Genomic DNA, 26,923 nt, shown 5'->3' with positions numbered 1-26,923 from the left:
TGAAGCTGATAACATACTGTAACAGACAATGGAGCTGATTACATACTGTAATAGACAATGAAGCTGATAACATACTGTAATAGACAATGGAGCTGATTACATACTGTAATAGACAATGGAGCTGATCACATACTGTAACAGACAATGGAGCTGATTACATACTGTAATAGACAATGGAGCTGATTACATACTGTAATAGACAATGGAGCTGATTACATACTGTAATAGACAATGGAGCTGATAACATACTGTAATAGACAATGGAGCTGATTACATACTGTAATAGACAATGGAGCTGATTACATACTGTAATAGACAATGGAGCTGATTACATACTGTAACAGACAATGGAGCTGATTACATACTGTAATAGACAATGGAGCTGATTACATACTGTAATAGACCCTAGAGCTGATTACATACTGTAACAGACCATGGAGCTGATTACATACTGTAACAGACAATGGAGCTGATTACATACTGTAATAGACAATGGAGCTGATTACATACTGTAACAGACAATGGAGCTGATTACATACTGTAATAGACAATGGAGCTGATTACATACTGTAACAGACAATGGAGCTGATTACATACTGTAATAGACAATGGAGCTGATTACATACTGTAATAGACAATGGAGCTGATTACATACTGTAACAGACAATGGAGCTGATTACATACTGTAATAGACAATGGAGCTGATTACATACTGTAATAGACAATGGAGCTGATTACATACTGTAATAGACAATGGAGCTGATAACATACTGTAACAGACCATGGAGCTGATTACATACTGTAACAGACAATGGAGCTGATTACATACTGTAATAGACAATGGAGCTGATTACATACTGTAATAGACAATGGAGCTGATTACATACTGTAACAGACAATGGAGCTGATTACATACTGTAATAGACAATGGAGCTGATTACATACTGTAATAGACCATGGAGCTGATAACATACTGTAACAGACAATGGAGCTGATTACATACTGTAATAGACCATGGAGCTGATTACATACTGTAATAGACAATGGAGCTGATTACATACTGTAATAGACAATGGAGCTGATTACATACTGTAACAGACAATGGAGCTGATTACATACTGTAATAGACAATGGAGCTGATTACATACTGTAATAGACAATGGAGCTGATTACATACTGTAATAGACCATGGAGCTGATTACATACTGTAACAGACAATGGAGCTGATTACATTCACTATATACCGTAATAACACATTTTTGCTGTGTGGTGAAGGAGAACATAATGACATAACATTAAAGAGAGGATAGAAAAGAAGGGTAGCGTATAGGAGGGAGAAAGAGCAAGGGATAGACAGAGTGGGAAGGAGAGGAAAGATAATGAGGGATAAGAATGGTGGTGGAGCCCTCTCCAACATTCATTAAGGTGGACTGAGCATGTACATGGTAGCATAGCAACAGCTACAGACTGTTGGGGCAAATATTCCCGTAATTCCACAGTGGATTTTGTTAAGTATTAACGAATGGAGCCAGATGCCTGAAGAGGTTTAAAGACAATGCTATTTAAAGACAATGCTATTTAAAGACAATGCTATTTAAAGACAATGCTATTTAAAGACAATGCTATTTAAAGACAATGCTATTTAAAGACAATGCTATTTAAAGACAATGCTATTTAAAGACAATGCTATTTAAAGACCATGCTATTTAAAGACCATGCTATTTAAAGACGATGCTATTTAAAGACGATGCTATTTAAAGACGATGCTATTTAAAGACCATGCTATTTAAAGACGATGCTATTTAAAGACGATGCTATTTAAAGACGATGCTATTTAAAGACGATGCTATTTAAAGACGATGCTATTTAAAGACGATGCTATTTAAAGACGATGCTATTTAAAGACGATGCTATTTAAAGACGATGCTATTTAAAGACGATGCTATTTAAAGACGATGCTATTTAAAGACGATGCTATTTAAAGACGATGCTATTTAAAGACGATGCTATTTAAAGACGATGCTATTTAAAGACGATGCTATTTAAAGACGATGCTATTTAAAGACGATGCTATTTAAAGACGGTGCTATTTAAAGACGGTGCTATTTAAAGACAGTGCTATTTTAAAAGACAATGCTATTTTAAAAGACAATACTGTTTATAGACAAATACCAAATACTAATTGAGTGTATGTAAAATTCACCCAACTTATTGTGGGATGCTTGTGGAAGGCTACCTGAAACTTTGACCCAAGTTAAAAATTTAAAGGCAATGCTACCAAATATTAATTGAGTGTATGTAAACTTCTGACCCACAGGGAATGTGATGAAATAAATAAAAGCTGAAATAAATCATTCTCTCTACTATTATTCTGACATTTCACATTCTTAAAATAAAGTGGTGATCCTAACTGACCCAAGACAGATAATTTGTACTAGGATTAAATGTCAGGAATTTTGAAAAACTGAGTTTAAATGTATTTGGCTAAGGTGTATGTAAATTTCCAACTTCTAATATATGATAAACAGAGAGTAGCCGTAGCGTAAAAGAGGGGTTGGTGGGTGGCGGGTGGCGGGACACACCTTCCTCAGATTTCATGCACTAGCTGTTGTTTACAAATATGCACCGACTGCCCCCCTTCGTCTTACCGGAGTGTGCTGTTCTATCTAGCCGGTGCAGCGGTTATCCCGCAAGCTGAATATCCATGTCGTCGTTCAGCCAACATTCCGTGAAACATAAGATGTTACAGTTTTTGATGTCCCGTTGGTAGGATTTTCATGATCGTACATCGTCTAGGTTATTGTCCAATGGTTGCACGTTGGTCGAGTAATATTGACAGTAAGGGCAGCTTTCCCACTCGCCTCCTGCGGATCCTTATGAGGCACCCTGCTCTGTGTCCTCCGTACCTGTGTCTCTTCCTCTTGCCAATAACGGGGATGTCGGCCTTGTCGGGTGTTTGGAGAATGTCCTATGCGTCCTGCTTGTTGAAAAAAATATTTGTCTGATCCGAGGTGAGTGATCGCTGTCCTGATATCCAGAATCTCTTTTTGCTGTAAGATACGGTTTCACAAACATTATGTACAAAATAGGTTACAAATAACGCGAAAAACCCCACATAATAACACAATTGGTTGCGCGCCCGTACAACTGCTGCCAGTTCTTCCGGTGCCATTTTAGCCGGAAGAACATCATTGGACAAGAGCAGCTCCAGTACAGAACAACATACATTTTTTAAAAGGCACACCTAGTCTACATATCAATTCAGACACACAAACTATCTAGGTCAGATAAGGAGAGGTATTGTGCCGCTAGGTGTGGCTGTTATCTGTTTTTTGAAACCAGGTTTACTGTTTATTTGAGAAATATGAGATGGAAGAAAGTTCCATGCAATAAGGGCTCTGTATAATACTGTACTCTTTCTAGAATTTGTTCTGGGTTTGGGGACTGTGAAAAGACCCCTGGTGGCATGTCTGGTGGGATAAATGTGTGTGTCAGAGCTGTGTGGAAGTTGACTATTTGGGATTTTCAACACATTTCTGTGTTTCCTATAAAAAGAAGAAGTGATGCAGTTCTAATTAAAAGAGGAAGTGATGCAGTCACTATATGTTTTGAACATGACAGTTTACAATCTAAGGTAACGCCAAGTAATTTAGTCCCCTCAACTTGCTCAACAGCCACACCATTCATTACCAGATTCAGCTGAGGTCTAGCACTTAAGGAATGATTTGTACCAAATACAATGCTCTTAGTTTTAGAGATGTTCAGGACCAGTTTATTACTGGCCACCCATTTCAAAACAGACTCCAACTCTTTGTTAAGAGTTTTAGTGACTTCATTATCTGTGGTTGCTGATGCGTATATGGTTGAATCATCAGCATACATGGACACACATGCTTTGTTTAATGCCCGTGGCAGGTCATTGGTAAACATAGAAAAGAGTAAGGGCCTAGAGAGCTGCCCTGCGGTACGCCACACTTTACATGTTTGACATTAGAGAAGCTTCCGTTAAATAAAATATTTTGAGTTCTATTAGATAGATAGCTCTGAATCCACGATATGGCAGAAGTTGAAAAGCCATAGCTCTTAAGGTTTTCTCAACAACAGGTTATGGTCAATAATATCAATGGCTGAAATCTAACAGTACAGCTCCCACAATATTCTTATTGTCAATTTCTTTCAAACAATCATCATTCACTTTTGCCAGTGCAGTCCATGTTGAGTGCCCTTCTCTATAAGCATGCTGAAAGTCTGTTGTTTACAGAGAAAAAACAGTTTGCTAAGAGCTGGTAGCAAGCATATCGGTCTGCTGTTAGAACCAGTAAAGGCCGCTTTACCACTCTTGGGTAGTGGAATTACTTTGGCTTCCCTCCAGGCCTAAGGACAAAGACTTTCCTCTAGGCTCAGATTAAAAATATGACAGATAGGAGTGTCTATAGAGTCAGCTACCATGCTCAGTAGCTTTCCATCTAAGTTGTCAATGCCAGAAGATTTGTCATTATTGATCGTGAACAATCATTTTTCCACCTCTCCCACACTAACTTCACAAAATTCAAACTTGTACTGCTTTTCTTCCATTATTATTATGTTTTTATACATAAATATAATTGTTCAATGTTTGTCTTGGGCATTTCCTGCATAAGTTTGTCCACTTTGCCAATGAAGTAATCATTCAAGTAATTGGCAACATCAAATGGTTTTGTGATAAATAAGCCATCTGATTTGATGACAGATGGTGTTCATATCAAATCAAAGAGTTGAATTTGTCTTTCTGCTCATAATTTTATTAAAAGTACTGCAAAGTTCTTTTCCATCATTCTTTATAACATTGATCTTGGCTTCATAATAAAGTTTATTCTTCTTTTTGTTGAGTTTAGTTTATTTATACGGAGACTTGATTACACACAGGTGCATTGTATTTATCATCATTAGTCATTTAGGTCAACATTGGATCATTCAGAGATCCTCACTGAACTTCTGGAGAGAGTTTGCTGCACTGAAAGTAAAGGGGCTTTTGCACGCCCAATTTTTCAGTTTTTGATTTGTTAAAAAAGTTTGAAATATCCAATAAATGTCGTTCCACTTCATGATTGTGTCCCACTTGTTGTTGATTCTTCACAAAAAAATACAGTTTTATATCTTTATGTTTGAAGCCTGAAATGTGGCAAAAGGTCGCAAAGTTCAAGGGGGCCGAATACTTTCGCAAGGCACTGTATGTACAGTTCGTTAGTCTCCTCTAATGTAAATATTCACAGTATGTTAGTCTGTTCTACAGTATGTATTCATAATATAATGTTAGTCTATTCTACAGTAAATATTCACAGTATGTTAGTCTGTTCTACAGTAAATATGTACAGTATCGTGTTATTCTGTTCTACAGTAAATATGTACAGTATCGTGTTATTCTGTTCTACAGTAAATATGTACAGTATCGTGTTATTCTGTTCTACAGTAAATATTCAGTGTAATGTTGGTCTGTTCTACAGTAAATATTCAGTGTAATGTTGGTCTGTTCTACAGTAAATATTCACAGTATAATGTTAGTCAGTTCTACAGAAAATACGTATATTGTAAAGTTAGTCTAGTCTACAGTAAATATTCAGTATAATGTTAGTTTATTGTACAGTAAATATGTACAGTGTAATGTTAGTCTGTTCTACAGTAAATATTCAGTGTAATGCAAGTATTCATAATATAATATTAGTCTGATGTACATTTGCTTGTTATTCTGTTCTACAGTACATATTCACAGTATGTTAGTCTATTCTACAGTAAATGTTTACAATGTAATGTTAGTCTATTCTACAGTACATATTCACAGTATGTTAGTCTATTCTACAGTAAATATTCACAGTATAATGTTAGTCTGTTCTACAGAAAATACGTATATTGTAAAGTTAGTCTAGTCTACAGTAAATATTTACACTGTGATGTTAATATATTCTACACTGTCTTTCTCTGAATGCTCTCTATAATACATGTATGTCAATACTCTGTTTGTGCCTATGCAAAATTAACCAATTTAATCTCTTATTCCTTCCTTCCCTCTATTTTTCTCTCTCTCTCTCTCTCTCTGTATCTCTCTCGCTCTTTCTCTCTCTATATATATCTCTCTCTCTCTCTCTCCTGTCTGTCTGTCCTGTCTGCCCTGTCTGTCTGTCCTGTCTGTCCTGTCTGTCTTGTCTGTCTTGTCTGTCTTGTCTGTCTTGTCTGTCCTGTCTGTCCTGTCTGTCTGTCTGTCTGTCTGTCTGTCTGTCTGTCTGTCTGTCTGTCTGTCTGTCTGCCTGTCTGTCTGTCTGTCTGTCTGTCTGTCTGTCTCTGTCTGTCTCTCTCTCGCTCCACAGTGGTGCATTCTCAGAAGTGGTAATGGCCAGGGAGAAGACCACAGGGAAGATGGTTGCAGTGAAGTGTATCCCTAAGAAAGCACTGAAGGGGAAGGAGACCAGCATCGAGAACGAAATCGCTGTGCTAAGGAAGTAGGTACCAGAGGGGTGGGGTAACTCTGCCTCTTGGGGAATCATATGCCGTGTCTCCTCAGGTTCAAATACCGACCTGTTCCGTCCTGTTGCTATGCTCCTTCCCTGTGACTCTTCAACTGTATCTATCTAGTAAAAAGAACATCTGAAAAATGTAGGTACCATAACACAAAAACACTGCACTTCACAGTATGAGTCTTACTGTATGAAACCCAACCCTCCCAAAATGTCACCACGCCTGTATTAGATATAATCTCTCTGCAGGTTGATTCAAACCTTGGACTTTCCCTTCCCCTCCATATCTGGCTTACCAACCGCTGGTAAATAAGAGGTTTTTTTTCAGCAGTCAGTCATATCCACAGCGTCTTTACAAGTTGAGTCACGTACATGGACGAGATTGAGTCAAAGCAACTTACACCTTTAACCAGCCCTTGTGGTGGCAATGCCATGTCAGCTAAGTTCTAGTTATGTGTTACTCATTCAGTCATATACAGTAGCTCCACTCTGTCCGAGTAGCTCCACTCTGTCCGAGTAGCTCCACTCTGTCCGAGTAGCTCCACTCTGTCCGAGTAGCTCCACTCTGTCGATAGAGAACACATGACGTGATGTGAGCATGCAGGTGAGGACGGCACAAGCTTCCCCCCCCGAGTTCATGGGTAATTCTCCTCAGGGCCTGGGGTTATCCATCAGTCACTCTTGATGAGAATTTGGTTGCTGTTGTGCGGAGTGAGTTGCTTGGTTACGATTGCCTTCTTTAGATTCTGCTGCCCTTTCTATTTCTCTCTCTCTTTCTCTCGTCTCTTTTTCTCCCTGTCTCTTTCTCTCCATCTATCTCTCTCTTTCTCCCTGTCTCTTTCTCTCCATCTCTCTTTCTCTCCATCTATCTCTCTCTTTCTCCCTGTCTCTTTCTCTCCATCTCTCTTTCTCTCCATCTCTCTCTCTCTTTCTCTCGTCTCTTTCTCTCCATCTCTCTTTCTCTCCATCTATCTCTCCCTTTCTCCCTGTCTCTTTCTCCCCATCTCTCTCACTCTTTCTTCCTGTCTCTTTCTCTCCATCTCTCTCTCCCTTTCTCCCTGTCTCTTTCTCTCCATCTCTCTCTCCCTTTCTCCCTGTCTCTTTCTCTCCATCTCTCTCTCTTTCTCTCGTCTCTTTCTCTCCATCTCTCTTTCTCTCCATCTATCTCTCCCTTTCTCCCTGTCTCTTTCTCCCCATCTCTCTCTCCCTTTCTCCCTGTCTCTTTCTCTCCATCTCTCTCTCTCCCCCTGTCTCTTTCTCTCCATCTATCTCTCTCTTTCTATCTATCTATCTCTCTCTCTCTCTCTGTCTCTTTCTCTCCATCTCTCTCAATTCAATTTCAATTCAAGGGCTTTATTGGCATGGGAAACATGTATTAACATTGCCAAAGCAAGTAAGGTAGATAATATATAAAGTGAAATAAACAATAAAAATTAACAGTAGACATCACACATACAGAAGTTTCAAAACAATAAAGACATTACAAATGTCATATTATATATATATACAGTGTTTTTACAATGTACAAATGGTTAAGGACACAAGATAAAATAAATAAGCATAGATATGGGTTGTATTTACAATGGTGCGTGTTCTTCACTGGTTGCCCTTTTCTCGTGGCAACAGGTCACAAATCTTGCTGCTCTGATGGCACACTGTGGAATTTCACCCAGTAGATATGGGAGTTTTTCAAAATTGGATTTGTTTTCGAATTCTTTGTGTATCTGTGTAATCTGAGGGAAATATGTCTCTCTAATATGGTCATAGATTGGGCAGGAGGTTAGGAAGTGCAGCTCAGTTTCCACCTCATTTTGTGGGCAGTGAGCATATAGCCTGTCTTCTCTTGAGAGCCATGTCTGCCTACGGCGGCCTTTCTCAATAGCAAGGCTATGCTCGCTGAGTCTGTACATAGTCAAAGCTTTCCTTAATTTTGGGTCAGTCACAGTGGTCAGGTATTCTGCCGCTGTGTACTCTCTGTGTAGGGCCAAATAGCATTCTAGTTTGCTCTGTTTTTTTGTTAATTCTTTCCAATGTGTCAAGTAATTATCTTTTTGTTTTCTCATGATTTGGTTGGGTCTAATTGTGCTGCTGTCATGGGGCTCTGTAGGGTGTGTTTGTGAACAGAGCCCCAGGACCAGCTTGCTTAGGGGACTCTTCTCCAGGTTCATCTCTCTGTAGGTGATGGCTTTGTTGTGGAAGGTTTGGGAATCGCTTCCTTTTAGGTGGTTATAGAATTTAACAGCTCTTTTCTGGATTTTGATAATTAGTGGGTATCGGCCTAATTCTGCTCTGCATGCATTATTTGGTGTTCTACGTTGTACACGGAGGATATTTTTGCAGAATTCTGCGTGTAGTCTCAATTTGGTGTTTGTCACATTTTGTGAAGTCTTGGTTGGTGAGCGGACCCCAGACCTCACAACCATAAAGGGCAATTGGCTCTATGACTCTCTCCCAGTCTCTTTCTCTCCATCTCTCTTTCTCTCCATATATCTCTCTATCTATCTCTCTCTCTCTCCGTCTCTTTCTCTCCATCTATCTCTCCCTTTCTCCCCGTCTCTTTCTCTCCATCTCTCTCTTTCTCTCCATCTATCTCTCTCTTTCTCTCTATCTATCTCTCTCTCTCTCCCTGTCTCTTTCTCTCCATCTATCTCTCCATTTCTCCCTGTCTCTTTCTCCATCTATCTCTCCTCCTGTCTTTCTCTCCATCTATCTCTCTCTTTCTCTCCATCTATCTATCTCTCCATTGCTCTCCGTCTCTTTCTCCATCTATCTCTCCCCCTGTCTCTTTCTCTCTATCTCTCTCTTTCTCTCCATCTATCTCTCTCTTTCTCTCCATCTATTTCTCTCTTTCTCTCCATCTATCTCTCTCTTTCTCTCCATCTATCTCTCCCTTTCTCCCCGCCTCTTTCTCTCCATCTCTCTCTCTCTCCATCTATCTCTCTCTTTCTCTCCATCTATCTCTCCCTTTCTCCCCGTCTCTTTCTCTCCATCTCTCTCTCCCCCTGTCTCTTTCTCTCCATCTATCTCTCTCTTTCTCTCGATCTCTCTCTCTTTCTCTCCATCTATCTCTCCCTTTCTCCCCGCCTCTTTCTCTCCATCTCTCTCTCTCCATCTCTCTCCCTTTCTCCCCGTCTCTTTCTCTCTTTCTCTCGTCTCTTTCTCTCTCTCTGTCTCGCCATCTCTCTCTCTGTCTCTCTTTCTCTGCCTCTTTCTGTCTCGCTTTCTCTCCATCTCTCTTTCTCTTCTCTTTCTCCCCATCTCTCTCTGTCTCTCTCTCTTTCTCTCCGTCTCTGTCTTCTCTCTCTCTCTCTCTCTCTCTTTCTCTGTCTCTCTTTCTCTCTTTCTCTGTCTCTCTTTCTGTCTCTCTTTCTCTTGTCTCTTTCTCTCCATCTGTCTATCTGTCTCTCTCTTTCTCTCTGTCTCTCTCTTTCTCTCCGTCTCTCTTTCTCAGTCTCTCTTTCTCTCCGTCTCTCTCTCTCTCTTTCTCTCCGCCTTCTCTCTTCTCTTCTCGCTCTCTGTCTCTTTCTCTTGTCTCTCTCTCTGTCTCTCTCTCGCCATCTCTCCCTCTACGTCTCTTTCTCTCCATCTCTCTTTCTCTCCGTCTCTCCATCTCTCTCTCTCTCCGTCGCTCTTTCTCTGTCTCTCTTTCTCTCCTCTCTCTCACTGTCTCTCTTTCTCTCCTCTCTCTCACTGTCTCTCTCTCTCTTCTTTCTCTCTGTCTTCCTGTCCCTCTTTCTCTCTGTCTCTCTCTCTGTCTCTCTCTCTTGTCCGTTTTGTATTTCTCAATGCTTTATCCCAGCACCCTGAAGCAGCAACATTGTGTGTAGGTTTCACACACACACACACACACACACACACACACACACACACACACACACACACACACACACACACACACACACACACACACACACACACACACACACACACACACACACACCCCTCCCCCTCCTTCACCCACCTGTCTCTCTAAACAAGGCCCATCATTAGTTACGTCCTCGTTTCCATGGCGTTTTAGTGTTCACCCACACCCTGTTGCTTGGACACCAGCTCTCTCCCACCTCACTCTTTGTTTCAAGCGTCTGCTTCAGGGTCATGTTCATGAAAGCATATTGTAGCAAAATGATTTGCAACGAAAAACCCACTGAAATCCATTGTTTCTCATTGGACAAGTTCAAATAGTACCTCCCTGTTTCAATCCATTCCATGGACCGGTTTCTTCTGTTTTCGTGCCTACACAACAGGACCATCGTGCATGTTGTGCCGGTTAACCATGACAGGGCTACCATTACAGTGCATGAGTCACTCACTGATGATTAGTAGGAACGTTGAGTGGGTTTCTTTGGCTGCCTATGGCCCATGGGGAAAAGGGTGCCAACTAACAATGACTCAATAATTCATTCCTTCTGCTATAAAGTCTAAAAGTTATGGGAATAGTTAGAAAACTGTCTGTCAGACGTTTTACAATGTAAGTTTACTTTTAATCCATCTGTCTGCATATTTCAAGACATGGCATATGGGTGTGTGTTGAGATACCCAATGGATTGGACCGTATTATTTTTGTCACTTATATTGAAGAAGTTATTTTTTATTTTACCTTTATTTAACTAGGCAAGTCAGTTAAAGAACAAATTCTTATTTTCAATGACGGCCTAGGAACAGTGGGTTAACTGCCTGTTCAGGGGCAGAATGACAGATTTGTACCTTGTCAGCTCGGGGATTTGAACTTGCAACCTTCCGGTTACTAGTCCAACTCTCTAACCACTAGGCTACCCTGCCACCCCCACTTAAATAGTGGACGTCACGTCTCTGCTTCTGGGTCTGTAGTATTGGGAAACAGTATTTCTGTAAATCCAGACAGTTGGGCGGTCGGTGGGAAATCAAAGAACAATCCCGTGGAATTTGTTAATAATTTGTAATGTAACTAAAGATGGTAGGACAACATAACTGTATCTCTTAATGTATATATCTCCCAGTTGTCAGGGTCACATCCAGATGTGGGGGAACATATTAAATACAAAACTATTTAAGAGAGTAGAGATGTGATGTTAGCCTTCCAAATGAGATAATTGTTTTTCATATGAAGTCTTAACCAAGTCCGTGGTCACGACCCCGTGAGCACAGACATTTACTTCAGCGTCACGGAACGCCCCTTCTTTACTCCACTCACGACTAATTATACATTTAGACCAAAACATGCCGGGTTGCTGCCGGTGTGTGAAGTGGTTCTAGCTGTGACACGAGAGCTTGGAACGGTAGCTACATGTTGAAATGGTTGGCGATTGAAATAAAGACCAGTTATGTCCAACTGAATACGTTACAAACTGTTGAGACATCTACCTCTCTATAGACCAAGCACACTTAAGGCGTGAACCGGATGTTGCAAAATGGTTTAAAACTACAACTCTACCGAAGGACAAGACCAGAGAACATGGGGGATCATCCCCACGCTGAAATGGTTAAGAAATCTACAAACTAAAGACCCGATTATTCAGTCTGCAGGTGTTTAAGTACTTCAGTCTGGTAAACGCAACCGATTGACTGACCGAATGGTACTCTGAAAGATCCATTCTGGAGAACATTTCCTTGTCAAACGACCATTGGTACATCTGACATATCCATTATAACAGACACTATCCAGAGCCCGCTGAACAAGTTAAACAACGACAAAAGACCTTGTGACTTCTGGGAAACGCAACTAGAGACTTTCCTGTCGACTCTCTCTCCAGCAGACGGATTGGAGTTCACAGAGAGACAACAAAGGCATACACTCGTAAATATGTAAATTGCAATTTCTTTTCGAATGACTGGCTGTTCATGTTCAAAGTATTAGCATTTCCATGAGTGTAATAATCAACTGTATGTACGTGGGTCCACTCTGAATTTCCCGCTCTTGCGCTGTCCCCACCCCTTTCCTTTGTCTACCAAGCTGTCATATCGGTTCCATCCACAAGGGACTTTTCTTTGTATCATGTTAGTAACCAATGTATAACCTATCGTCTGTGTGTTTATGTAATTCTGTGTGATTATTTAGTTAGTTAGTCAATAAATAATTAAGCCAATTGGTATATCGCTGTTTCATAATTTATGCTAGGGTTCGTGCAGATATCCAAGGGTTTGCGACATTCAGAATATGACTGATGAGGTGATAATACATTAATAAGTGACTGTAATCAATAAGATATGAAAATATCTGAAGAGAGTTAAATTTGGGAAATAGCAACTCTTTAAACAACATTTTCCCGTGGTGCCCCGACTTCCTAGTTAATGAATGTTTACATGATTAGTTTAATCATGTGATGTTAATTACACAGATAATTCATTTGATAATACAACAGTCTTGACATGAATGAATAACCAACGTTACGACACAACATTGGATGTGGATACAGTGGGAACATGTGGGTCTGAGGAAGTGTGATGTCATTAATGTTTGTTGAAATGTATGTAAATGTAAAGTTGTCTGACACACAAAAACAAGGAATATAGGGGCCATTTGACCCTCAACCTCTGTCTCTACTCAAGGCTGGAGAAACGTTGAAGTAGAGGGTTCAACAGGTTCACTGTCTGCCTTGTCGTCACACACATCTACTCACAATCACTTTGTAACACACACACACGCCACTAATTAACTCACACACAACCATTCACTCACTCACTTTGTATCACACACACACACACACACACACACACACACACACACACACACACACACACACACACACACACACACACACACACACACACACACACACACACTTAATTCATTGTAATGAACAAAGCCATTTTGTGAAGAAATTGTGCTTTATTGTGCTTGGCATTAAAATTATGAGGTTAATAGTGAGTGAATTAAATCCACTGCTTTTCTCTCTTCAGGATAAAACATGAGAACATTGTGGCTTTGGAGGACATCTATGAGAGCCCCAACCACCTATACCTCATCATGCAGTTGTGAGTAGTACTGTCTGTCTGTCTGCCCGTCTGTCTGCCCGTCTGTCTGCCCGTCTGTCTGCCCGTCTGTCTGCCCGTCTGTCTGCCCGTCTGTCTGTCTGTCTGTCTGTCTGCCCGTCTATCTGTCCGTCTGTCCGTCTGTCTGTCTGTCTGTCTGCCCGTCTGTCCGTCTGTCTGCCCGTCTGTCTGCCCGTCTGTCTGCCCGTCTGTCTGCCCGTCTGTCTGCCCGTCTGTCTGTCTGTCTGTCTGTCTGCCCGTCTATCTGTCCGTCTGTCCGTCTGTCTGTCTGTCTGTCTGCCCGTCTGTCCGTCTGTCTGCCCGTCTGTCTGCCCGTCTGTCTGCCCGTCTGTCTGCCCGTCTGTCTGCCCGTCTGTCATATTTCTAGAAGATGTTCCAGTACTCAAGCTGTAGTAAATAAGATGTTCCAGTACTCAAGTTGTAGTAAATAAGATGTGCCAGTACTCAAGCTGTAGTAAATAAGATGTGCCAGTACTCTGTATCACTGGAGCAATTTAGTCACTTGGATAATGTATCATGTTTTACAGCTGTAAGTGTTTGGCCTTGGCTCTAAGCAAGCAACCCATAGAGTTGCTTTAATGCTTCCTTTATATGTCATTGCTTCTGTAACACTGTAGCAAACACAGCGAAAGACGAATGAAGATGGACTCTAGGGCCGGTTTCCCTAGACATAGATTTAGCCTTGACTGAAAAGCATGCTTAAAGGAGAATGTCAATTGAAATAGCCTATTAATCCAGGACTAGACGTAAGTGTTTGGGAAACCAGACCTAAGTGAAGGTTAATTCAGTCCTCTCTCCTCTCAGAATGACCTGTTTGACTCAATGACTATATATATGGAGTGACAAAGACATCGATCACGTGACACGATTCATTCCTATGTGAGCATTCAATGGTGCATTGAAGCCAAATGAAGTTGGTTAAGATGGAGTCTCATGGAGACATAATACTCCAGGAAGTGACATTGCAGGCTAGCTCAGTGTTGCCCCTCCCCCCCCCCCTCCCGCTCATTGAGGAAAAGTTTATTTATGATCATATCATATCCGACATCTGCAGTGGCCGTTCAGCATTTACAGAGACGATGTGGCCTCCGCGGAAGTCAGAACATTCCTACTTTTTGTGCATCGAGGAGCTGTCATTCACGTCCAATATATATTGTTATATATTGCACAACACGTAGTGATTCAGGGCTAATCTCTACAGCCACCCGGCTAAACTAAAACACCTCACCTCTTCTAAGATGTTGCAGTCCGTTTCCCAGTGCTTGACATGGTAGCTCAGCCAAGATGGCTGCATCGTTTTTTACAACCTGCATCTCCATCCAGAATCTCCTCATTGGGTTGAACTGGGATATGGACATGAAGCTAGGATTAGGGTTGAGGCTAGGGTTAGGGTTAGGGTTGAGGTTAGGGTTGAGGTTAGGGTTAGGGTTAGGGTTAGGGTTGAGGTTAGGGTTAGAGTTGAGGTTGAGGCTAGGGTTAGGGTTGAGGCTAGGGTTAGGGTTGAGGCTAGGGTTGGGGTTGAGGCTAGGGTTGGGGTTGAGGCTAGGGTTGGGGTTGAGGCTAGGGTTAGGGTTGAGACTAGGGTTAGGGTTGAGACTAGGGTTAGGGTTGAGACTAGGGTTAGGGTTGAGGTTGAGTCTAGGGTTAGGGTTGAGGCTAGGGTTAGGGTTGAGACTAGGGTTAGGGTTGAGGTTGAGTCTAGGGTTAGGGTTGAGGCTAGGGTTAGGGTTGAGACTAGGGTTAGGGTTGAGGCTAAGGTTAGGGTTGAGATTGAGCCTAAGGTTAGGGTTGAGGTTGAGGCTGAGGCTAGGGTTAGGGTTGAGGCGAGGGTTAGGGTTGAGGCGAGGGTTAGGGTTGAGGCGAGGGTTAGGGTTGAGGCGAGGGTTAGCGTTGAGGTTGAGGCTAGGGTTGAGGTTGAGGCTAGGGTTGAGGTTGAGGCTAGGGTTGAGGTTGAGGCTAGGGTTGAGGTTGAGGCTAGGGTTGAGGTTGAGGCTAGGGTTGAGGTTGAGGCTAGGGTTGAGGTTGAGGCTAGGGTTGAGGCTAGGGTTGAGGTTGAGGCTAGGGTTGAGGTTGAGGCTAGGGTTGAGGTTGAGGCTAGGGTTGAGGCTAGGGTTGAGGTTGAGGCTAGGGTTGAGGTTGAGGCTAGGGTTAGGGTTAGGGTTGAGGCTAGGGTTAGGGTTGAGGCTATGGTTAGGGTTAGGGTTGAGGCTAGGGTTAGGGTTGAGGCTAGGGTTAGGGTTGAGACTAGGGTTAGGGTTGAGGCTAGGGTTAGGGTTGAGGCTAGGGTTAGGGTTGAGGTTGAGGCTAGGGTTAGGGTTGAGTCTAGGGTTAGGGTTGAGGCTATGGTTAGGGTTGAGGCTAGGGTTAGGGTTGAGGCTAGGGTTAGGGTTGAGGTTGAGTCTAGGGTTGGGGTTGAGGCTAGGGTTATGGTTGAGACTAGGGTTAGGGTTGAGACTAGGGTTAGGATTGAGACTAGGGTTAGGGTTGAGATTGAGGCTAGGGTTGAGGCTAGGGTTAGGGTTGAGGCTAGGGTTAGGGTTGAGGCTAAGGTTAGGGTTGAGGCTAGGGTTGAGGTTGAGGCTAGGGTTGAGGTTGAGGCTAAGGTTGAGGTTGAGGCTAGGGTTGAGGTTGAGGCTAGGGTTGAGGTTGAGGCTAGGGTTGAGGTTGACGCTAGGGTTGAGGTTGACGCTAGGGTTGAGGTTGAGGCTAGGGTTGAGGTTGAGGCTAGGGTTGAGGTTGAGGCTAGGGTTGAGGTTGAGGCTAGGGTTGAGGTTGAGGCTAGGGTTGAGGTTGAGGCTAGGGTTGAGGTTGAGGCTAGGGTTGAGGTTGAGGCTAGTGTTAGGGTTGAGGCTATGGTTAGGGTTAGGGTTGAGGCTAGGGTTAGGGTTGAGGCTAGGGTTAGGGTTGAGATTGAGACTAGGGTTAGGGTTGAGGCTATGGTTAGGGTTGAGGCTAGGGTTAGGGTTGAGGTTGAGGCTAGGGTTAGGGTTGAGTCTAGGGTTATGGTTGAGGCTATGGTTAGGGTTGAGGCTATGGTTAGGGTTGAGGCTAGGGTTAGGGTTGAGATTGAGACTAGGGTTAGGGTTGAGGCTATGGTTAGGGTTGAGGCTATGGTTAGGGTTGAGGCTAGGGTTAGGGTTGAGGTTGAGGCTAGGGTTAGGGTTGAGTCTAGGGTTATGGTTGAGGCTATGGTTAGGGTTGAGGCTATGGTTAGGGTTGAGGTTGAGTCTAGGGTTGAGGTTGAGTCTAGGGTTGGGGTTGAGGCTAGGGTTAGGGTTGAGACTAGGGTTAGGGTTGAGACTAGGGTTAGGGTTGAGACTAGGGTTAGGGTTGAGACTAGGGTTAGGGTTGAGGTTGAGTCTAGGGTTGGGGTTGAGGCTAGGGTTAGGGTTGAGACTAGGTTTAGGGTTGAGGCTAGGGTTAGGGTTGAGGCTAGGGTTAGGGTTGAGGCTAGGGTTAGGGTTGAGGTTGAGGTTAGGGTTGAGGTTGAGGCTAAGGTTAGGGTTGAGGCTAGGGTTAGGGTTGATGCGAGGGTTAGGGTTGAGGTGATGGTTAGGGTTGAGGCGAGGGTTAGCGTTGAGGTTGAGGCTAGGGTTGAGGTTGAGGCTAGGGTTGAGGTTGAGGCTAGGGTTGAGGTTGAGGCTAGGGTTGAGGTTGAGGCTAGGGTTAGGATTGAGACTAGTTTTAGGGTTGAGGTTGAGGCTAGGGTTGAGGTTGAGGCTAGGGTTGAGGTTGAGGCTAGGGTTGAGGTTGAGGCTAGGGTTAGGATTGAGACTAGTTTTAGGGTTGAGGTTGAGGCTAGGGTTAGGGTTGAGGCTAGGGTTAGGGTTGAGATTGAGGCTAGGGTTAGGGTTGAGGCTATGGTTAGGGTTGAGGCTAGGGTTAGGGTTGAGGTTGAGGCTAGGGTTAGGGTTGAGTCTAGGGTTATGGTTGAGGCTATGGTTAGGGTTGAGATTGAGGCTAGGGTTAGGGTTGAGACTAGGGTTAGGGTTGAGACTAGGGTTAGGATTGAGACTAGGGTTAGGGTTGAGATTGAGGCTAGGGTTGAGGCTAGGGTTAGGGTTGAGGCTAGGGTTAGGGTTGAGGCTAAGGTTAGGGTTGAGGCTAGGGTTGAGGTTGAGGCTAGGGTTGAGGTTGAGGCTAAGGTTGAGGTTGAGGCTAGGGTTGAGGTTGAGGCTAGGGTTGAGGTTGAGGCTAGGATTGAGGTTGACGCTAGGGTTGAGGTTGAGGCTAGGGTTGAGGTTGAGGCTAGGGTTGAGGTTGAGGCTAGGGTTGAGGTTGAGGCTAGGGTTGAGGTTGAGGCTAGTGTTAGGGTTGAGGCTATGGTTAGGGTTAGGGTTGAGGCTAGGGTTAGGGTTGAGGCTAGGGTTAGGGTTGAGATTGAGACTAGGGTTAGGGTTGAGGCTATGGTTAGGGTTGAGGCTAGGGTTAGGGTTGAGGTTGAGGCTAGGGTTAGGGTTGAGTCTAGGGTTATGGTTGAGGCTATGGTTAGGGTTGAGGCTATGGTTAGGGTTGAGACTATGGTTAGGGTTGAGGCTAGGGTTAGGGTTGAGGTTGAGGCTAGGGTTAGGGTTGAGTCTAGGGTTATGGTTGAGGCTATGGTTAGGGTTGAGGCTATGGTTAGGGTTGAGGCTAGGGTTAGGGTTGAGGTTGAGTCTAGGGTTGAGGTTGAGTCTAGGGTTGGGGTTGAGGCTAGGGTTAGGGTTGAGACTAGGGTTAGGGTTGAGACTAGGGTTAGGGTTGAGACTAGGGTTAGGGTTGAGACTAGGGTTAGGGTTGAGGTTGAGTCTAGGGTTGGGGTTGAGGCTAGGGTTAGGGTTGAGACTAGGTTTAGGGTTGAGGCTAGGGTTAGGGTTGAGGCTAGGGTTAGGGTTGAGGCTAAGGTTAGGGTTGAGGTTGAGGCTAAGGTTAGGGTTGAGGCTAGGGTTAGGGTTGATGCGAGGGTTAGGGTTGAGGTGATGGTTAGGGTTGAGGCGAGGGTTAGCGTTGAGGTTGAGGCTAGGGTTGAGGTTGAGGCTAGGGTTGAGGTTGAGGCTAGGGTTGAGGTTGAGGCTAGGGTTGAGGTTGAGGCTAGGGTTGAGGTTGAGGCTAGGGTTAGGGTTGAGGTTGAGGCTAGGGTTAGGGTTGAGGTTAGGGTTGAGATTGAGGCTAGGGTTAGGGTTGAGGCTATGGTTAGGGTTGAGGCTAGGGTTAGGGTTGAGGTTGAGGCTAGGGTTAGGGTTGAGTCTAGGGTTATGGTTGAGGCTATGGTTAGGGTTGAGATTGAGGCTAGGGTTAGGGTTGTGGGTTAGGGTTGAGGCTAGGGTTAGGTTTGAGGTTGAGGCTAGGGTTAGGGTTGAGGCTAGGGTTAGGGTTGAGGCTAGGGTTAGGGTTGAGATTTAGGCTAGGGTTAGGGTTGTGGGTTAGGGTTGAGGTTGAGGCTAGGATTAGGGTTGAGGTTGAGGCTAGGGTTAGGGTTGAGAATAGTGTTAGGGTTGAGATTGAGGCTAGGGTTGAGGCTAGGGTTAAGGTTGAGGCTAGGGTTAGGGTTGAGGCTAAGGTTAGGGTTGAGGTTGAGGCTAAGATTAGGGTTGAGGTTGAGGCTAAGGTTAGGGTTGAGGCGAGGGTTAGGGTTGAGGTTGAGACTATGGTTAGGGTTGAGGGTTGAGGTTGAGGCTATGGTTAGGGTTAGGGTTGTGGGTTAGGGTTGAGGTTGAGGCTAGGATTAGGGTTGAGGCTAGGGTTGAGGCTAGGGTTAGGGTTGAGGTTGAGGCTAGGGTTAGGGTTGAGACTAGGGTTAGGGTTGAGATTGAGGCTAGGGTTGAGGCTAGGGTTAAGGTTGAGTCTAGGGTTGAGGTTGAGGCTAAGGTTAGGGTTGAGGTTGAGGCTAAGGTTAGGGTTGAGGTTGAGGCTAAGGTTAGGGTTGAGGTTGAGGCTAGGGGTTAGGGTTGAGGGTTAGGGTTGAGGCGAGGGTTAGGATTGAGGTTGAGGCTATGGTTAGGGTTGAGGGTTGAGGTTGAGGCTATGGTTAGGGTTGAGATTGAGACTAGGGTTAGGGTTGAGGGTTGAGGTTGAGGCTATGGTTAGGGTTGTGGGTTAGGGTTGAGGTTGAGGCTATGGTTAGGTTTGAGTTTGAGGCTAGGGTTAGGGTTGAGATTGAGGCTAGGGTTAGGGTTGAGGCTAGGGTTAGGGTTGAGGCTAGGGTTAGGGTTGAGATTGAGGCTAGGGTTAGGGTTGTGGGTTAGGGTTGAGATTGAGGCTATGGTTAGGTTTGAGGTTGAGGCTAGGGTTAGGGTTGAGGCTAGGGTTAGGGTTGAGGCTAGGGTTATGGTTGAGGCTAGGGTTAGGGTTGAGATTGAGGCTTGGGTTAGGGTTGTGGGTTAGGGTTTAGGCAAGGGTTGTGGTTGTGGTTGAGGCTAGGGTTGTGGTTGAGGGTTACAGTTACAGTTGGTTAGGGTTGATTCAGTTCTTGTGTCTCTGTCTCAGGGTGTCTGGGGGTGAGTTGTTTGACCGCATTGTAGAGAAGGGCTTCTACACAGAGATGGATGCCAGCAGACTCATTAAACAGGTGCTGAATGCTGTCAACTACCTCCACGACATGGGCATCGTACACAGAGACCTCAAGGTATGAATACACATACACACACACACACACACACACACACACACACACACACACACAGACAGTCACCTACCTCCACGCTATGAGTATTGTACACAGAGACATCAAGGTACGGACATGCACTCACACACAATCTCTTTCTCTCTCTCTCTCTCTCTTTCTCTCTCTCTTTCTTTCTCTCTTTCTCTTTCTCTCTCTCTTTCTCTTTCTCTCTCTCTCTCTTTCTTTCTCTTTCTCTCTCTCTCTCTCTTTCTTTCTCTCTCTCTCTCTTTCTTTCTCTCTTTCTTTCTCTCTTTCTTTCTTTCTTTCTCTCTTTCTTTCTCTCTTTCTTTCTCTCTCTCTCTCTCTCTCTCTCTCTCTCTCTCTCTCTCTCTCTCTCTCTCACAAACAGGAATACTCATGAAACGTCTAATAATATATTTTTCCCATACATGTGTTGTTGATGTGCTTCCTCGGTCAGCCAGAGAACCTTCTCTACTACAACCCCCATGATGAGGCTAAGATCATGATCAGTGACTTTGGTCTGTCTAAGATGGAGGGGACAGGAGACGTGATGGCTACAGCCTGTGGAACACCAGGATATGTGGGTGAGGAGGCTCTCTGGTTGCAAGGGTGTAACTTTGTGTTGCAAATTGTGGGATGCCCCCCCCCCCCCCAGGAGATTTTATTTTGAAGAAATACCTGTGAAATTGTAGTTTCTGGTGAATTCTGGGCCACAACTGAATAATGACTGTATTACTTTAAACTGTGAGTTTGTCTCTTGACAGTTCAGATATTAACCATGTTTGGCAATTATTTTGTAGAACGTCTATGAGAACGTCAGTTCTGGGGTGCGTTCAGTTCGATCAATTTTTTTGGTACATTTGTGTACCGAATGACACGTTTCCCCAGAATGTTCTTCAACGTTCTTCAACGTTCTTGAACAGACTTTGAAGTAGCCTACGTTTGCCTTGAAGCAATGAGTGACGTATTTGAATGAAAGCGTTGTATTTTGCACCCCTCCTCGGTTTTCAACGGGTCATTCAGAACAGCACCGTTTAATTGAACGATACATTACGTTTTTTGAAAAATAAAATAATGGTTACACCATTAAAATATAATTTTCCCCCCTCCAAAAATGTGCATAACAACAAATTGTTTCACATTATCAGGCTGGTTGGTGTGTTTTTAATAACCAATAAGCATGAAAAATTGGTTTCTAAAATAGCCTCCAACACTCTACTCAACATGGGGCTTTGCCACCAAAGCCCCATACACTACCCACCACTGGGACCTGTACACTCTCATTGGCTGGCCCTCGCTTCATACTCGTCGCCAAACCCACTGGGTACAGGTTATCTACAAGTCTTTGCTAGGTAAAGCCCCGCCTTATCTCAGTTCACTGGTCACCATAGCAGCACCCACGCACAGCAGGTATATTTCACTAGTCACCCCCGATGCCAATTCCCCCTTTGGCCACCTTTCCTTCCAGTTCTCTGCTACCAATGACTGGAACAAACTGCAAAAATCGCTGAAGCTGGAGACTCTCATCTCCCTCACTGACTTCAAGCCCAGCAGTCAGAGCAGCTCACAGATCATTGCACCTGTACATAGCCCATCCGTAAATAGCCCATCCAACTACCTCATCCCCATACTGTATTTATTTATTTATCTTGCTCCTTTGCACCCCAGTATCTTCACTTGGACATTCATCTTCTGCACATCTATCACTCCAATGTTAAATAGCTATATCGTAATTACCTCTCCACTATGGCCTATTTATTGCCTTACCTCCCTGATCTTACCTCATTGGCACTCACTATATATAGACTTTTTCTACTGTATTGTTGACTGTATTTTTGTTTATTCCATGTGTAACTCTGTGTTGTTTTTGTCGCACTGCTTTGCTCTATCTTGGCCAGGTCGCAGTTGTAAATGAGAACTTGTTCTCAACTAGCCTACCTGGTTAAATAAAGGTGAAATTTAAAAAATGTATAAATAAATGATCTGTCGTCTAACTGATGCAGCATAGTGGCTATAAATAAATAGGCTGAAGCATACCCATCTGTATTTGAGTTAATAATTAGCTAAATCAGTGCTTCCCAAACCGGTTTCAGCCATGGCCCCCTTTCATCATGGGAGAACATCCTTTGCGCCCCCCCCCCTTCCCTTCACCCCCAATTGAATTAACTGCTGTTGTTACACAAGAATATGGTGTAACTGGACCTTTTACTCATCTTACCAAACACCAGCAGTATGTGGTTTTCCTTCCATGTTGAAATCAAAATTAATAAATGAGACATGAACCAGCTTACATCTGTGTAATGGCACATTTATTTTTTATTTTTTCACCTTTATTTTCCTAGGCAAGTCAGTTAAGAACAGATTCTTATTTACAACGACGGCCTACCCCGGCCAAACCCGGACGACACTGGGCCAGTTGTGCGCCGCCCTATGGGACTCCCAATTACGTCTGGTTGTGATACAGCCTGGAATCGAACCAGGGTCTGTAGTGACGCCTCTAGCACTGAGATGCACCGCTCGGGAGTCTTGTATTTGGGACAAATCATTCACTAAACCCTAAACCTCAACTACATCTTGTAATAAATAATGTGGAAATTGAAGAAGTTGACTGACTAAACTGCTTGGAGTAACCCTGGATTGTAAACTGTCATGGTCAAAACCTAATGATACAACACTAGCTAAGATGGGGAGAAGTCTGTCCAGAATAAAGCGCTGCTCTACCTTCTTAACAACACTATCAACAAGGCAGATCCTACAGACTCTAGTTTTGTCGCACCTGGACTACTGTTCAGTCGTGTGGTCAGGTGCCACAAAGAGGGACTTAAAAAAATTGCAATTGGTTCAGTTGTGAAATCTGTTATGAATGTATTGTAAATGTTTTTAAAATGGGATAACTGCCTTCATTTTGCCAGACCCCAGGAAGAGTAGTTGCTGCCTTGGCAGGATCTAATAGGGAACCATAATAAACCCCCGGAAGAGTAGCTGATGCCTTGGTAGGATCTAATGGGGATCCATAATAAACCCCAGGAAGAGTAGCTGCTGCCTTGGCAGGATCTAATAGGGAACCATAATAAACCCCCGGAAGAGTAGCTGATGCCTTGGTAGGATCTAATGGGGATCCATAATAAACCCCAGGAAGAGTAGCTGATGCCTTGGTAGGATCTAATGGGGATCCATAATAAACCCCAGGAAGAGTAGCTGCTGCCTTGGCAGGATCTAATGGGGATCCATAATAAACCCCAGGAAGAGTAGCTGCTGCCTTGGCAGGATCTAATGGGGATCCATAATAAACCCCAGGAAGAGTAGCTGCTGCCTTGGCAGGATCTAATGGGGATCCATAATAAACCCCAGGAAGAGTAGCTGCTGCCTTGGCAGGATCTAATGGGGATCCATAATAAACCACAGGAAGAGTAGCTGCTGCCTTGGCAGGATCTAATGGGGATCCATAATAAACCACAGGAAGAGTAGCTGATGCCTTGGTAGGATCTAATGGGGATCCATAATAAACCCCAGGAAGAGTAGCTGCTGCCTTGGCAGGAACTAATGGGGATCCATAATAAACCCCAGGAAGAGTAGCTGCTGCCTTGGTAGCAGCTAATAGGGATCCATAATAAACCACAGGAAGAGTAGCTGCTGCCTTGGCAGGAACCAATGGGGATCCATAATAAACCCCAGGAAGAGTAGCTGCTGCCTTGGTAGCAGCTAATAGGGATCCATAATAAACCACAGGAAGAGTAGCTGCTGCCTTGGCAGGATCTAATGTGGATCCATAATAAACCCCAGGAAGAGTAGCTGATGCCTTGGTAGCAGCTAATGGGGATCCATAAAAAAACACAAATACTGCCTGAGATTCAGAGAAACAGCCCTTCTATAATTCTGTAGCCTACGAGAAACTAGTTGTTTCAAAGTTTATAATACTACCAAAGTTATCTTTGAACTGACAAAATTGAGCCCAATATAACCGTTACCAATTATCACTCGTTTTGAGAAATGGCATTCACACATGAGATGCATATCTAGTCACTTCGCAATTAAATTATTCTTAATTGTGCTTATGAATTTATCATGTTAAATGTGACTACTTATTTATTTATTACAAGTTAGCTCACAGAATGAAGGGTTTGTGAGGGAGGGAGGGAGGGAGGGAGGGAGGGAGGGAGGGAGGGAGGGAGGGAGGGAGGGAGGGAGGGAGGGAAGCTCTTGCTCCGTTCTCTTTACAAACCTTGCACAGCTTTTTTCCCTTCACAAACCACGACCTCTGAAGACCCGGGCCAAACCAAAAGCATAATTGGCAACGGGGGGGTCCAATCATAAAATAAGGAATTGAGTAGTACTGCTTAGTCTAAAGCCACAGAAAGTCAGTAGCTATGGTGGGAAAATAATTTACTATCCATCAAATTCATCCTGGTATATTATAGGGAGGGTTATGACCCCTCTGTCCACCCTGCAAGTTACGTGCCTGTCTGGTTGTGTCCCAATTCCCCCCAGTGTACTCCTGTTGAACTTCTCCCCACGCATTTAGGAGCTTTGGATTGGTGTAAGACATTCCATGGGCTAGAGAGAGTTTCCACCATATTTCTTACAACTGCCCTTCCCTCTTAAATCAATGAATAGTAGTGAACAAGTGCACACTACTTAGAGCAGAAGGGTACAACATGTGGACACAAAATCTGCGTCGTTAGACAGACAGGAAGACGAACAGCTGTGACGTATGGAAGTCTGCAGTAGTAGTAGTAACCCAAACATTGACCTCATCTACTCGTATCTCTTTAACTCTGGCTAACCTAAACTTATTTGACCTAATTTAACCTCAGGAAACATCACCCACACAATGTTCTATATCAATCTCTACCTTATGATGTTCTCCACAGCCCCAGAGGTTCTGGCTCAGAAGCCCTACAGCAAAGCAGTGGACTGCTGGTCTATCGGAGTCATCGCTTACATTCTGTAAGTATCTTATACTGTTATGTGTAGAGTGTCCAATAAAACCCCATCTGTATATTTTGATGGGTCATTGGGACAAATAACATGTTAATTGTGTTGATTGTGTTGATAATCCAATCGTCTAAACCGCATGAATCTCATCATCTTCATCTTCTTCTTCATCTATTGATGTTTTTACCTCTTGGCCAAAATTAGGGGACTAAATCAATGGAGGTCAGCAGGGGAAAAAATGCTTTACAAAATAAATCAGGAATATTGCACGGCATTGCTTCAGCTAGGCTGGATTCTGTACAAGAATTAAGGATACTGGTGACCTGACAGGCTCACTTTCCCGTTGAACTGATCGTCAGCAGGACATAAAACGAGGTTAATGTCAATTGACAACTTATTAACATCAGAAAATATTCATATTTTTGCCATCTCTGAAACACACTAAGATCATTCCTTTGATGATGCAGTAGGAGCTATACATGGTTATAGAATATACAGGGAAGACAGAAATGCAAATAGGAGGTGTTGCCATGCACAGTATGTCCAGAGTCATATTCCTGTTAGGCTGAGAGAAGATCTCATGTCAGGTTCATCTGCCTCACGTAAAGCCGGGTTCATCTGCCTCACGTAAAGCCAGGTTCATCTGCCTCACGTAAAGCCAGGTTCATCTGCCTCACGTAAAGCCAGGTTCATCTGCCTCACGTAAAGCCGGGTTCATCTGCCTCACGTAAAGCCGGGTTCATCTGCCTCACGTAAAGCCGGGTTCATCTGCCTCACGTAAAGCCAGGTTCATCTGCCTCACGTAAAGCCAGGTCCATCTGCCTCACGTAAAGCCAGGTCCATCTGCCTCACCTAAAGCCAGGTACATCTGCCTCACGTAAAGCCAGGTTCATCTGCCTCACGTAAAGCCAGGTTCATCTGCCTCAGGTAAAGCCAGGTTCATCTGCATCACGTAAAGCCAGGTCCATCTGCCTCACGTAAAGCCAGGTTCATCTGCCTCACCTAAAGCCAGGTCCATCTGCCTCACGTAAAGCCAGGTTCATCTGCCTCACCTAAAGCCAGGTTCATCTGCCTCACGTAAAGCCAGGTTCATCTGCCTCACGTAAAGCCAGGTTCATCTGCCTCACAGAAAGCAAGGTTCATCTGCCTCACCTAAAGCCAGGTTCATCTGCCTCACGTAAAGCCAGGTTCATCTGCCTCACCTAAAGCCAGGTTCACCTGCCTCATCTAAATCTGATTCTCGTAAGAAGTTTCTATAGACCACCAAAAAGTCAGTATTTGGTCTATACAGTTCCTTCGGAAAGTACTCAGACCCCTTGACTCTTTCCACATTATGTTACGTGACAGCCTTATTCTAAAATGGATTTAAAAAATATATAATCCTCACCAATCTACACACAGTACCCCATAACGACAAATTGAAAACAGATTAGTAGAAAGTTTTGCAAATTAAAAATAAATAAATAACAGAAATACCTTATTTACATTAGTATTCAGACCCTTTGCTATGAGACTAAAAATTGAGCTCAGGTGCATCCTGTTTCCTTTGATCATCCTTGAGATGTTTCTACAACTTGATTGGAGTCCACCTGTGATAAATGAAAAAGATTAGGCATGATTTGGAAAGGCACACACCTGTCTATATAAGGTCCCACAGTTGACAGTGCATGTCAGAGCAAAAACCAAACCACAGGATTGTGTTGAGGCACAGATCTGGGGAAGGGTACCAAAAAATGTCTGCAGCATTGAAGGTCCCCAAGAACACAGTGGCCTCCTTCATTCTTAAATGAAAGAAGTTTGGAACCACCAAGACTCTTCCTAGAGCTGGTCACCTGGCCAAACTGAGCAATCGGTGGAGAAGGGTCTTGGTCAGGGAGGTGACCAAGAACCTGAGGGTTACTCTGACAAAGCTCTAGATTTCCTCTGT

General features: G+C 43.8%; 1 protein-coding gene across 2 annotated transcripts in view; it reads left to right on the top strand.

Moving 5' to 3' along the window:
• The window catches only part of LOC135508975 (calcium/calmodulin-dependent protein kinase type 1D-like), a 64,707-nt gene that overhangs the window by 17,982 nt on the left and 19,802 nt on the right, over positions 1 to 26,923 (top strand). The window contains exons 2-6 of one of the 2 annotated variants that reach the window (XM_064929229.1): positions 6,342 to 6,473; positions 13,365 to 13,439; positions 19,923 to 20,061; positions 20,519 to 20,645; positions 24,933 to 25,008. In XM_064929229.1, the coding sequence (XP_064785301.1) occupies positions 6,342 to 6,473; positions 13,365 to 13,439; positions 19,923 to 20,061; positions 20,519 to 20,645; positions 24,933 to 25,008 (549 nt within the window). The remainder of the gene's footprint in view (positions 1 to 6,341; positions 6,474 to 13,364; positions 13,440 to 19,922; positions 20,062 to 20,518; positions 20,646 to 24,932; positions 25,009 to 26,923) is intronic. The other variant, XM_064929230.1, reaches the window with a different exon arrangement.

This window comes from Oncorhynchus masou, chromosome 22 (genome assembly GCF_036934945.1).
Source record: "Oncorhynchus masou masou isolate Uvic2021 chromosome 22, UVic_Omas_1.1, whole genome shotgun sequence".
Lineage (NCBI taxonomy): Eukaryota > Metazoa > Chordata > Actinopteri > Salmoniformes > Salmonidae > Oncorhynchus > Oncorhynchus masou.
Note: the sequence above shows the minus strand (reverse complement) of the source record. Positions and strands in the feature narration are given on the sequence as shown.